Genomic DNA, 13,310 nt, shown 5'->3' with positions numbered 1-13,310 from the left:
TGGAGAGCTGGTTTGGTGGTGCTGAGTTCTCTCAGCTTTTGCTTGTCTGTAAAGCTTTTGATTTCTCCTTCGTATTTGAATGAGATCCTTGCTGGGTACAATAATCTGGGCTGTAGGTTATTTTCTTTCATCATTTTAAGTATGTCTTGCCATTCCCTCCTGGCTTGAAGAGTTTCTATTGAGAGATCAGCTGTTATCCTTATGGGAATCCCCTTGTGTGTTATTTGTTGTTTTTCCCTTGCTGCTTTTAATATTTGTTCTTTGTTAATTTGATTAATATATGTCTTGGGGTGTTTCACCTTGGGTTTATCCTGTTTGGGACTCTCTGGGTTTCTTGGACTTGGGTGATTATTTCCTTCCCCATTTTAGGGAAGTTTTCAACTATTATCTCCTCAAGTATTTTCTCATGGTCTTTCTTTTTGTCTTCTTCTTCTGGGACCCCTATGATTCGAATGTTGTAGCGTTTAATATTGTCCTGGAGGTCTCTGAGATTGTCCTCGTTTCTTTTAATTCGTTTTTCTTTTTTCCTCTCTGATTCATTTATTTCTACCATTCTATCTTCTAATTCACTAATCCTATCTTCTGCCTCTGTTATTCTACTATTTGTTGCCTCCAGAGTGTTTTTAATTTCATTTATTGCATTATTCATTATATATTGACTCTTTTTTTATTTCTTCTAGGTCCTTGTTAAACCTTTCTTGCATCTTCTCAATCCTTGTCTCCAGGCTATTTATCTGTGATTCCATTTTGATTTCAAGATTTTGGATCAATTTCACTATCATTAGTTGGAATTCTTTATCAGGTAGATTCCCTATCTCTTCCTCTTTTGTTTGATTTGGTGGGCATTTATCCTGTTCCTTTATCTGCTGGGTATTCCTCTGTCTCTTCATCTTGTTTAAATTGCTGAGTTTGGGGTGTCCTTTCTGTATTCTGGCAGTTTGTGGAGTTCTCTTTATTGTGGCGTTTCCTCACTGTGTGTGGGTTTGTACAGGTGGCTTGTCAAGGTTTCTTGGTTAGGGAAGCTTGTGTCGGTGTTCTGGTGGGTGGAGCTGTATTTCTTCTCTCTGGAGTGCAATGAAGTGTCCAGTAATGAGTTATGAGATGTCTATGGTTTTGGGGTGACTTTGGGCAGCCTGTATCTTGGAGCTCAGGGTTGTGTTCCTTTGTTGCTGGAGAATTTGTTTGGTATGTCTTGCCCTGGAACTTGTTGGCCCTTGTGTGGTACTTGGTTTCAGTGTAGGTATGGAGGCGTTTGATGAGCTCCTGTCAATTAATGTTCCCCGGAGTCAGGAGTTCCCTGGAGTCAGGGTTTGGACTTCAGCCTCCTGCTTCCAGTTATCGGTCTTATTTTTACAGTAGTTTCAAAACTTCTCCTTCTATACAGCACCATTGATAAAACATCTACGTTAAAGATGAAAAGTTTCTCTGCCATGAGGGTCACCCAGAGAGGTTCACAGCGTTATATGGAGAAGAGAAGAGGGAGGAGGGAGTTAGAGGTGACCCAGATGAGATGAGGTGGAATCAATAGAGGAGAGAGTGGGCTAGCCAGTAATCACTTCCTTATGTGCACTCCACAACTGGACCGCTCAGAGATGTTCACGGAGTTATACAGAGAATAGAAGAAGGAGGAAGGAGGCAGAGGTGGCCAGGAGGATAAAAGGGGGGAATGAAAAGGAGGGAGACAGATCCAGCCAGTAATCAGTTCCCTAAGTGTTCTCCACTGTCTGGAACACACGGAAATTCACAGAGTTGGCTAGAGTAGAGAGGGGTTAGGGAGGAGACACAGACGACCTGGTGGAGAAAAAGGAGAGTCCAAAGGGAGAGAGATCAGTCAAGCCAGTAATCTCACTCCCTAGTGAAAAATGGGTGCTGAAGATTGGGTTCTTAAAGGTACAAAATTGGTAACAAATACATAAAAGCAAAAATTAAAAATCTAGAGTAGAGTTTGGAATTTCAGAAATACAACGTTAAAGAAAAGAAGAAGGAAAAGAAAGAGAGAAAAAACAAACAAACAGACAAAAACAAAGTCGCAAAAATTATAAAGAAAATATAGGTATAAAATTGATTACAAATACCAAAAAGCAAAAGTTAAAAATCTAGAGTAGAGTTTGGAATTTCAAAAATACAATGTAAAAAAAAAAAAAAAAGAAGAAGAAAAAGAAAGAGAGAAAAACAAACAAACAAAAACAAAGTCGCAAAAATTATAAAGAAAATATAGGTACAAAATTGATAACAAATACCAAAAAGCATAAATTAAAAATCTAGAGTTGAGTTTGGAATTTCAGGTATACAATGTTATATAAAAGAAGAAGAGAAAGAAAGAGAGAAAAAAATAGTCACAAAAATTATTTTAAAAAATATATATATAGGTACAAAATTGATAACAAATATCAAAAAGCTAAAATTAAAAATCTAGAGTAGAATTTGGAATTTCAAAAATACAATGTTAAAGAAAAGAAGGAAAAAAAAAACAAGGTCAAAAAAATTATAAAAAATATATATATGAAGTTTGCTTTTAAAAAAATAGGGTCTTTTTTTTTGCAAAGTAATAATAGGTTATAAAAGTGAAAATTAAAGGAATAATAGAGGACTTAAAAAAATTTTTTTAATTGAAAAAAAAAAGAAAGAATGATCGTAAAAATAGTAAAAATATATCTAGGACTTTCTCTGGTTTTGTTGTCGGTATTGTGGGTTCAGTTCATTTTCGGCTAGTTCCTTGGTCTGACTTATATTTCTCAAGATCTATAGGCCCCTTCCTATGTAGACGGTACTAACCACAGGGTTTTAATCTATTGCCTGTAGCTTCCAAGGAGGTTCCCTTTGTTATAGCTTCTTCTGTTTGCTGGTCTCTTCAGTGTCTGGTTTCTGCCCTGACACAAAAGGGACGGTGGAGGACACTTTTTTTTTTTTTTTTTTAGGCTCACTTGTTCAGTCACGCTGTGGGGAGGGAGGGACGCTGCAAACAAATAACACTGGCGTGTGCGCGCAGTGCCTCAGCCTCACTGGGTCTGCCCCCACTCACTACGCGTGTAGCCTCCCTGCCCACACTGCTCAGTCTCTAGGTTGCTCTCCCGGGAACCATCCGTGGCCAGCTCTGGGCTGCTTGCACCTCCCAGGTCCAAGCCGCTCAGGTTCAGGCACTCGGGTAGTCCTCAGAGGCGCAGACTCAGTTGGGCCTGCATTTTGTGCCCTTCCCAGGTCCGAGCAGCTCAGATGATGAGGTGTTTGGCGAGCGCGATTGCTGCAACTTATCGCCTCCCCGCCGCTCAGTTATCTAGGTGTACAACCGGCACACCTTCTCAGGTGGATGTTGACCATCCAGACCCCCAAGAAGTCTTAGTTAGCAAAGAAGCCTGCTTACAGTTTTATAGATAATGTCTCTCTGGGGCTGCCATTGCCCCCTTCCGGCTCTGGCTGCCTGTCACCGGAGCGGGAAGGTCTGCAGCCGGCTATCTCCGTTCAGTCCTTTGTTCAGTGAGCGGGCCTGGCGGCGTCTTAGGTTAGGGATGGCTTTTCGCGTGGTAGATATCCCACAGTCTGGTTTGCTAGCCCAAATTATTTCACTCAGATAGCGCTTGGGGTATTCAGGCCAGATCCTTACTCTAAGCGATGCAGCCCATGCCACGCCTCCCTGCCCAGCCCCCACTTGCTAATGGCATGTGCAGGCGTCTGCGCTGCTTCTCCACTGGGGGAGTTACCCTAGGGCTCGTAATCTGCGGGTTTTAATTGTTTATTTATTTTTCCTCCCTGTTTTGTTGCCCTCTGTGCTTCCAAGGCTCCACACAGATTCGGCAGTGAGAAGGTTTCCTGGTGTTTGGAAACTTCTCTCTTTTTAAGACTCCCTTCCCGGGACGGAACTCCATCCCTCCCTCTTTTGTCTCTTTTTTTGTCTTTTATATTTTTTCCTACCTCCTTTCGAAGACTTGGGTTGCTTTTCTGGGTGCCTGATGTCCTCTGCCGACATTCAGAAGTTGTTTTGTGGAATTTACTCGGCATTTAAATGTTCTTTTGATAAATTTGTGGGGGAGAAAGTGTTCTCGCCGTCCTACTCCTCCGTCATCTTAGCTTCTCCCCCACAGTTTTATTTTTTATTGATTGATGGATTGTCACACTGCATGGCTTTCAGAATCTTAGTTTCCCCAACCAGGGATTGAACCCAGGCCCTCAGTAGTGAAAGCACTGAGTCCTAACCACTGGACCACCAGAGAATTTCCCATACAGTTTAAATTATTTTTTTTAATATGTTCAAATTGAGACTTAGAAATGATAAATATTCAGATTAATCTTTTGTACTGGGACAGAAAATGGGGCAGGTATTGCGCTCAATAGACAAGCAGGAAATTAATAAATCTCTTTATTACTTTGGAAGACTTCAGTTGTCTAGAAATTGCATCCTTGAATAGGCAAGGCCTTTGGTAGATAAGTATATCTACTCTTGGGATGCCAAACCAGGAAAGACAGACTAGAGATGGTCCCCAGACTTGGTCCTTGCTGGAAGTGGTATATTAGAGGCTAGCAAAAATGTCAGAGCAGAGGAGGTGACCAAGGCAGGAGGATGTTAAAGAACAATGTAGTAACTTCACAAATCACCCAAGGCTTGGGTTACTTGAGCAGAGGAGCACTGAAGAGGCAGCTTGGTATACTCTAGAACTGCAGCTTGGAACTAGGAAAACTAAATTTATTCTTGATACTGTTGTCTGACCTTAGAAAATTTCAGTGTTGCTTCAGATCCCTAACTGATAAAATGGACATAATAGTATCTGTGATTCCTAAATCATGGGGATCTTGTAAAAATAAAAATGAGTTAATATACATGAAAATACTTGAAAAATTTTAAACTTCAATTAGAGTTTATAAGAAATTATCATTATTATCACTGGTCACCAAAATACTTGCAATATATCAGAGACTTCTATTTAGGTCATCTTTGTCATTTCTCTCTTTAGTTTGGCTTAAAACATTTATAATAATGATAATGCAAATGCTATTATTAAAAAAAAGCACTTTTGCATATATTTAACTCAACCCTCTCAACAACCCTATGATACAGTTATGATTTATTAGTTCCTGTTAAGGCGATTTTTCCAGTAGTCATGTATGGATGTGAGAGTTGGACTGTGAAGAAAGCTGAGTGCTGAAGAATTGATGCCTTTGAACTGTGGTGTTGGAGAAGACTCTTGAGAGTCCCTTGGACTGCAAGGATATCCAGCCAGTCCATCCTAAAAGAGATCAGTCCTGGGTGTGCATTGGAAGGACTGGTGCTAAAGCTGAAACTCCAATATTTGGCCACCTCATGTGAAGAGTTGACTCATTGGAAAAGACCCTGATGCTGGGAGGGATTGGGGGCAGGAAGATAAGGGGATGACAGAGGATGAGATGGCTGGATGGCATCACTGACTCGATGGACATGAGTTTGAGTAAACTCTGGGAGTTGGTGATGGACAGGGAGGCCTGGCGTGCTGCGATTCATGGGGTCGCAGAGTCGGACATAACTGAGCGACTGAACTGAACTGAGGTGCTGTTATTATCCTTACTGCCACTTTACAGATGATGAAACTGAGATACAGTTAATTTGAGTGAATGGCCCTAAATCTCACAGCTTCTAAGTGCCAGAGCTAGAACTCAAGCCTAGGAACTCTGGATCCAGAGTCTGTGCTTCTGACATATTTTTCTTAATATGTTCAAATTTTTTCCTTTATTTTGTATTTTTAAAAGTATTCTGTTTTCTTTCAGCTATTTTCAGCTAAAGTGATGGGTGATCCCTTTCTTGTGGGGGAGACAGGCCTGCTTGCGCTCAAATCTGCAGCAGACCAAGGACAGAACCAAGGCCAAGATTCCCAAATGCTGCTCCTGGAAATGTTTTCCAAACTTTTGGAACTCTTGACCCTCCGGCATAGGCTGATAGAGATGAGTCTGGAGACTGTACACTTGGCACGGTCAGTAGGGGGACTCACGATCCACATGGAGGGTAATAGACTCTGGGTCTTCATACCACAAGCCTTGCCGCATCTGTGCTCCCAGAGTAGCCAGAGTGAGCTTTCTAAATGACTGAAATGATGACCTCCCTTCCACCTTCCCTCCCTCCCTGTTTCTCTTTTCAGGTCTCCCACAGGCCTCTCTCACTACTCAGCTAGTCTTGGTTCTCCTCTAAGCACCTGGGCTTTTTCTCCATTCAGCCATTGCCTTTTAATTAGGTGCCTAATGTTGGTTTATTAGTTTTCCTGCTAATGTAAGCTCCCTAAATGTAAAAGCTCTGTCCGTGTTGTTTTCCATAGTATCCTATTGGGTATGAAGACTGACCCTCATCAAGCACCTAATGATACTGAGTGCTCAAATATAATTAAGTTGAATAGCAGAGAAGAACCAGTGGAGGGCCTTCAGAAAGGAAAGAATGAGTCAGTGATAGCATCCAGGTCTGGTGGAAGTATGAAATGTTCAACAGGCAGGGGGAGAGAATACTTGGTGAGTTCTGTTTTTGCTTTGCGCATGAGAGGATGGTAAGACATTTAAATGAACATTTCCCTAAACGGGAGAAATATGGAACTTGAGGATTTGTTGCAAACATATATGAGTTTCGTGTTCTGCCCCATGAGAGTCCCTGAAGACACAGAGAGTCCAGTTATCCACCATAAACCATGATCTAGGGCCTACTGTGTCCAGGGTCTGTACTGGGAACTTTCCATGTATTAGTTCATTTAATTCTCAGAATATTCTTATGTATAATAGATTAATGATGTCCTTATGATATGATATTATGATATAATAGCTTGCAAACATTTTACAACCAAGAAAGTAGAGGCTCAGAAAAGTAATTTTCCTAAGATCACATAACCAGAAAGTAGTAGAAGCAGAAATCAAACTATGGGCCAAGATAATATTAACCACTATGATACTATCTCCTCATAATTTCTGATCCTTGTTCTCAGGGAGTTCACAGTCTAAAAGTTACCCCTAATAAAGTTTAATATGATATTCTAGTCATATGAACAACATACTATGGGAGCACAGGAAGTGGAGTATTTCATTCTTTCTAAGTGAATCAGAGAAAGCTCTACAGAAGAAGGCCTAGGGATGATTGTGTACCTCCACAATTCAAATGTTCAAGCCCTAAGCCCTAGTACCTCAGAATGTGACCTTATTTGGAGATAGTCTTTACAGAGAAAATGAAGTTATTAGAGTGGGCTCCTATGTAATATATCTGGTGTCCTTCTAAGAAGAGCTGGTTTGGACACAGATGTATCCAGAAGGAAAACTATGTGAAGCCATAAGGATGTGATGTTCATCTGTAAGATGAGGAGAGAACCTAGAAAATATCCTTCATTCAGAACCCTCAGAAGGAACCAGCCCTGCAACACTTTGATCTTGGACTTCTGTCCGCCAGAACTGAGACAGATTTCTGTTATTTAAGCACCACCACCCCCAGTTCTTGGTACTGTTTCACAGCAGCCTAGCAAACTAATGTAGGTGTCATTTGAACTCAGCCTTAATGTACCAACTTCTCAAGATGAAGAAATGTGTTAAAATGGGGATAAGAGAAGAAAGGAAGGAATTCTAAACACAGAAGGCTGAAATGCCACAGCGACATCTGAATGGAGCCTGGCTGCAAGTCATGGGGGAGTAGAGCTCAGAGTTGAAGGAGGACAGAGATGGGGTCACAGGTTCTTACACAAAAGGGAGATGGTAATGGCCCAGAGTTGAATGACAGACTTCCCAAGGAGGACATGCAGAAGGTGAGGAGAGGACTGGGTTTGGAACTCCAGGAGACACCAGGAATTTGAAAATAAAGAGGAGAAGCCAGAAAGCAGTGGCAGCAGCAGTGGCGGGATGTGGGGATGTGGGCAGTGGTGCTTGCCCCCCACTCTCCGCCCCAGCCAGGGCCCTGGCATGGGATGGGTGCAGCTCTTTGAGGCCCATCATAGCAATGAGCAACTGTGTCATCAACAGCCTGAGGGAGCAGCTGGTGGGGGTCCCCTCCCAAGAAATCTGGGTGACCTGCACAGGGTCCTGAAGAGTCTCCAAAAAGGCCAATGGCATGGCATGGGTGGTGGGGGAAAGAAAGTGAAGTCGCTCAGTCATGTCCGACTCTTTGCGACCCCATGGACTATAGCCCTCCAGGCTCCTCTGTCCATGGGATTCTCCAGGCAAGAATACTGGAGTGGGTTGCCATTGGGTGATGGGGGAAGGCTGCTTCAAAAGAAAAAGAAAAAAAAGGAGAAGCCAGTGAAGACAGAGTGGTTATGAGGCAGAAGCATGGAGATCCTGGATTCAGGAGAAAAAAATGGTTCAAGGAGCAGACAGGCCAGCCCCGAGGATCTCTGAGAAAAAATGGTCAACTTTCTACTGAGAGCAATACTGGTGACCTCAGGAGCGCTCGGAAGACAGAAGCCAGCTTGCAGGAAATGAGAGTTGGGGAAGTGCCCAAGCATATCTCCTCCTACCTTAACTACTATCTTTAACCATCATAGCTGAGGGCAGACTCAAAACCTTGTGACTCATTCATTTCACACCGGACTTGGCTACTTTTGTTTTGACTTTTGCTTTTGTGCTTATTCAGATGGCTTGGTTTTCCTACCACTTACTTTCCTTTTAGGGAAATTAACAGCAAATGTTCTTGGCTTTTTTTTTTTTTTTTCCACTTTTAGTCTCTATAAGGATTTGGCGTGTGAGATGGGTTTTGAAGAGTTCCATTTGTATCTGAGGCCTGTTCACTTTGAATCTGCATCACACAAGGACAAGGTGGTCCATCCACCTCCTGTCTTTATAACCTCTCTGCTGGAGGACAGTGACTGCGTAGACAGGTGAGCCTTGAGAGAGTCAAAGTAAAAATAATGAAACAGTAGAATGGCAGTGAAAAATAGTTTCTATCAGCACCACAAATGCAATTGCATTCTAATCTCTCCCTTATAATCTATCTGCCATGATGTCAATATTTTCTTTTCCTTTTAATAGGATGGGAAAAAATAAGATCTCAATCAAGGGGGATAATTGGGTTAAAAACATTGAATAACTGAAAAATGGAAGAATCAGATTAGAGAGCTCAAATGGATGGAATCTTAGGCTCAGCAACTGCCCAGGGCAACCATGTTGCTTCCAGATAGAATGGAGTGTGAGGGTTGGTCTGATGGAGCAAGAATCATGGATCCCTGCCCAGATCTCTGCTCTTACTTTCCCTGGGACCAGGAAAGAGTCAGTCAAGGTTTTTAGCAACTGCTTGCTCAAAACTCTAATGCAATGTGTATCTAATATGTATGGCAATATTTCTGTCAGGCTCTTTTGTTTGCCAGTATAAGAAGCCAACTCAAACCAGTGAAACCTCTTTTTCATGCCCCATAGGTTTAGCCCATTGCCCCAAAGAAAACACTCTTACTAGTAACAGACCAGAATCTACTCAGTGGGGGAAGGGAATCTTCCCTCCCCCCCATACAAAGTCAGCCTTTGATGCCTACCAGGGATAAACTCATCTCCCTCTTCTTTCCTTGTCTGTCTTCCCCTGAGGGTCTTAGCTCTGTCCTGGAGATTCCTGATATGAGTCCCCCCAAAAGGAAGGCAGAGCTGACTCTAAAGGAGGGAAGGTCACCTTTGCTTTGCTATTGTGTATTACTGCTCAGAGTATAGCAGTATGCTAAAGGAGAGAGCATAGGCTGGAATGAAGGGGTTAGGACCACAGAGTGAATTTCTCAACCTCAGAAATTTGAAATCTGAGGTTGGAAAACTCTCTTTGAGAGGGCTGTTCTTTACATCAGAGGTAGTTTAATAACATCTCCAATCTCTACCTACCAGATGTCAGCAGTATGCTTTCCCTCATTTGTGATGATCAAAAATGTCTCCAGCCATTGCCACTTGTTCCCTGAAAGCAAAATCCCCCATGCTGTATCCTGTCATATAACCTAAACCAAAAAGGTGATTTATTGTAAAGATACAAAGATATCTCACAGAAGCTGAAGGCAGAAAGTGTGATTGGGCCTCAAACGAGGCTAGGTCTCCAACCTGGAGCCAAGCTGTTCTCTGGATCATCAAGGGCCTCCTGCCAGAGCTGTTATTTTACACTGCTGTGAAAATAGGCCATATTTTTGTTCAGCCAGAATCAACCAATCAACACAAACTGTCTGAATGTTCTGTGGCCTGGCCAAGTGGTGATTGGTCCTCCCACTGATGACCCAGAGATCCTTCAAGATCTGAAGCACTTTCTGAATTACCAGGGGAAGGTTTTTACATCCAAGGAACTTGTATCTTGAATTTGCATTTGTTTTATGTATGTTAATTCCTTCAAGTTATCACTTTGGAGTGCCATTACAACAACATATACCAAACACGAGCATTATTGTTGTTGTTCAGTCAGCATTATTGTTGTTCAGTCGCTAAATCAGATCCAACTTTTTGTGACCTCATGGACTGCAGCACGCCAGGCTTCCCTGTCCTTCACTGTTTCTCAGAGTTTGTTTAAACTCATGTCCATTGAGTCGGTGATGCCATCCAACCATGAGCATAGTGACTTACATTTTGAGAAGCACATTCATGCATATTATCTCCGTTAAGATAGGTGATATTTCCATTTACAGATGAAGGAACCAAGATTCCTAGATATTCAATTACTTGACAAAGTCTTAGAGTTATGAATGAAGGACCATGTCCCAAGGCAGAAACATGGCTGCAAAGACCATTTAGTTGATTGTTGGAGTCATGGGAGAGAGTGAGGAAGTGAATAAATGGGGCCAAGTCAGTGAGGGGCCTGTGCAAATGAGGTCAAGAAGGTAAGAGGAAATATGGAAGAGAGCAAAGGAATAGTGACCATGAGAAAAGAATTTCAGAAAGTCTATCTCAGATGGTTACCACAACCAAACTGCAAGAAGATTGAGGCCAGTAAGGACTGAAAAGACCCTGGAGCCCTTCAGCTTTTGGATGGAAATACTAAGTCTTGTGTAAAATCTGTCCTTGCTGTTACTACTGGTATTTCAGAGCCGATCATGTCACTCTGTCCCTTCAGAACAGGCATCTCCTGGCTAACTGTACGGCACATCAAAACAACATCATGTTTCTTCTTGCAGATATTCTCCTGCTACTCTTGTCTTAGCTATCTCCGAAGTGGATGATAACCAAATTGGCAAATTTAGTTTTTATACAAAGGAAGCCATTCTTAAGGTAAATTATTTTTTTTTCTAAAAAGGAAACGAAAGTAAAATTAAGCAACTTGTTTGTGTATTCCTTAAAAAGTATAATGTTTAATTCACATTAGTTTGACCCCGTATACAAGAAAAGATTTCACCTTCATAAATAATGATGATGGCTTTCCTTGTCTGACATATAATACCTCTTGAGATAACCTCTGCTTGGTATTAAAAAGAAACCCATGTTGGGACTTCCCCAGCAGTCCAGAGATATTTTCAAATCTGGTGTTATTTTTCCCTGCCACTCAGATGGACTTCTTTGCTTCTGTGTGTGTGTGTGCAGGTTTGTATTTGTGTGTGTATGTTTTAAACATTAATCTAATGTTGGCAGTTTTACAAGAGCCTGCCTTTGAGCGTATGTTTGCTAGTTCATCAGAGCCTATGTATCCTGTATCTGACAACTGGGGAAACCTGATGGTGTCCAGATACAGAGCAATTCGGCCTAGAGCCTGCCCTCACAGGATGAAATACTGCTTAGGGAGAAACCAGCTTTAGGCCTGTCGCTGAGGAGCAAGGGTCTCAGCAAATCCAACAGTTTGATCCATGTATTTACGTGTTGAGTGAGTGGTGATCCCCACCCTCAACTTAATCTCTTTCTGTAAGAGAGAAATTGCTAATTACTTTCACATTTTCTTCCTTTAGCTCTTGTGCCATTCAGGAGTGGAAAATATGCAAGTGACCCTAGCATGCCAGGCTACTCAGAAGAATGCTTTAATGGTGGCTGTCCAGCAGGCATCCTTCTATCACACACCCCGTGGGAGCTGTCCCCCTATCAAGGTCAGCCGTAAGAGAAGCCTGAGGCACTCTCCCTCCATTCCCCTTCCCCTCCCTCACTTTGACACTCCTCCCTACTTTCTTTCTTCCCATCCTTCCATCTCCCTCCTTCCCTTTCTCCCTTTTTGACCATTTCCCCCTATCTTTTTATTTTCTTTCCTTCCCTCTTCCCCTCCCTTTCTCCTTTCCTAATACATAGTAACACATGATCAGATTCTTACTGGGTCTCTTAATTTACAGAGCTTTGCTAATAATTTTAATTTTTCCGTTGTGTGTAATGCTGTAATATTGACTAGCTAGAATCAACCAGCAGAAAATAGCCTGTTCCTCCACTCCTACCCTTTGTAGATAAATGATTCCATTGTTTTCTGTTTTATCATTCCTGTATTTCTTATTGCAAAAGTAAGCATACATTTGCCCTTCTTTTTGTCACAATAGGTAACACAAAATATATTCTCTTGAACTTTTTAGTTGTTATTGAGATACAATTCACATTACATAAAATTCACCCATTTAACATATAATTCGCAGGATCATACCATCATCACCACCATCTAATTCCAGAATATTTCCTCATTCTCAAAAAGAAATCCTAATCCGCATCCCCCACTTTCCTCATCTCCTAGCAACGAGTAATCCACTTTCTGTCTCTGTAGACTTCCCTATTCTAGACATTTCATATAAATTGAATCGTACAACATATGGCCTTTTAGGTCAGAATTTTTTCACTTAGGCACAATGTTTTCAAGTTTCATCCATGTCGTAGCATGTACCAGTACTTCATTTTCTTTTTGTTTTATTTTTTACTGATGAATAGTATTCTAGTATATGTATATACCACATTTTATTTATCCATTTATCAATTGACAGACCTTGGGTTGTTTTTACTTTTTGATTATTATAAATAACACTGCCATGAACATTTAAGTATAAGTTTTTCGAAGGACATATGCATGTTTTGAGTTTCCTAACACTTATTATTGTCTTTTTAATTTTAGCCATCCTAATAGGGTAAAATGATTTCTCATTGTGACTTTGATTTGTATTTTTCTAATTACTTATGACGTGACATTGAGCATATTTCCATGTGCTTATTGACTATTTATATATATATATATATTAAAGAAATGTCTACTCAAATCCTTTGCCCTTTTATAAAGTTGGATTTTTTGTTACTGAGTTGTAAGAGTTATTTGCATATTCTGAATACAGGTTCCTTATCAAGTATATGATTGGCAAGTAGATTCTTTTATTATGAAGATCATCTTCTTACTTTCTTGATGATGTTCTTTGAAACAGAAGTTTTTCATTTTGATGTGTCTAATTTACCTAGTTTTTTTTTTTAACTTGTTCTTTTGGTGTTATATTAAT

The 13,310-nt window shown here is 41.1% G+C and overlaps 1 protein-coding gene across 1 annotated transcript in view; it reads left to right on the top strand.

Moving 5' to 3' along the window:
• LOC113898267 overlaps nt 1–13,310 on the top strand; it is a 175,953-nt gene that overhangs the window by 69,030 nt on the left and 93,613 nt on the right. Inside the window, exons 19-22 of the mRNA XM_027551255.1 lie at nt 5,734–5,936; nt 8,643–8,798; nt 11,046–11,139; nt 11,808–11,942. Of these exons, the coding sequence (XP_027407056.1) occupies nt 5,734–5,936; nt 8,643–8,798; nt 11,046–11,139; nt 11,808–11,942 (588 nt within the window). The remainder of the gene's footprint in view (nt 1–5,733; nt 5,937–8,642; nt 8,799–11,045; nt 11,140–11,807; nt 11,943–13,310) is intronic.

Source organism: Bos indicus x Bos taurus, chromosome 9 (genome assembly GCF_003369695.1).
Source record: "Bos indicus x Bos taurus breed Angus x Brahman F1 hybrid chromosome 9, Bos_hybrid_MaternalHap_v2.0, whole genome shotgun sequence".
Classification (NCBI taxonomy): Eukaryota; Metazoa; Chordata; class Mammalia; order Artiodactyla; family Bovidae; genus Bos; species Bos indicus x Bos taurus.
The sequence above is the reverse complement of the archived record's forward strand: the minus strand, read 5'-3'. Positions and strand labels throughout refer to the sequence as shown.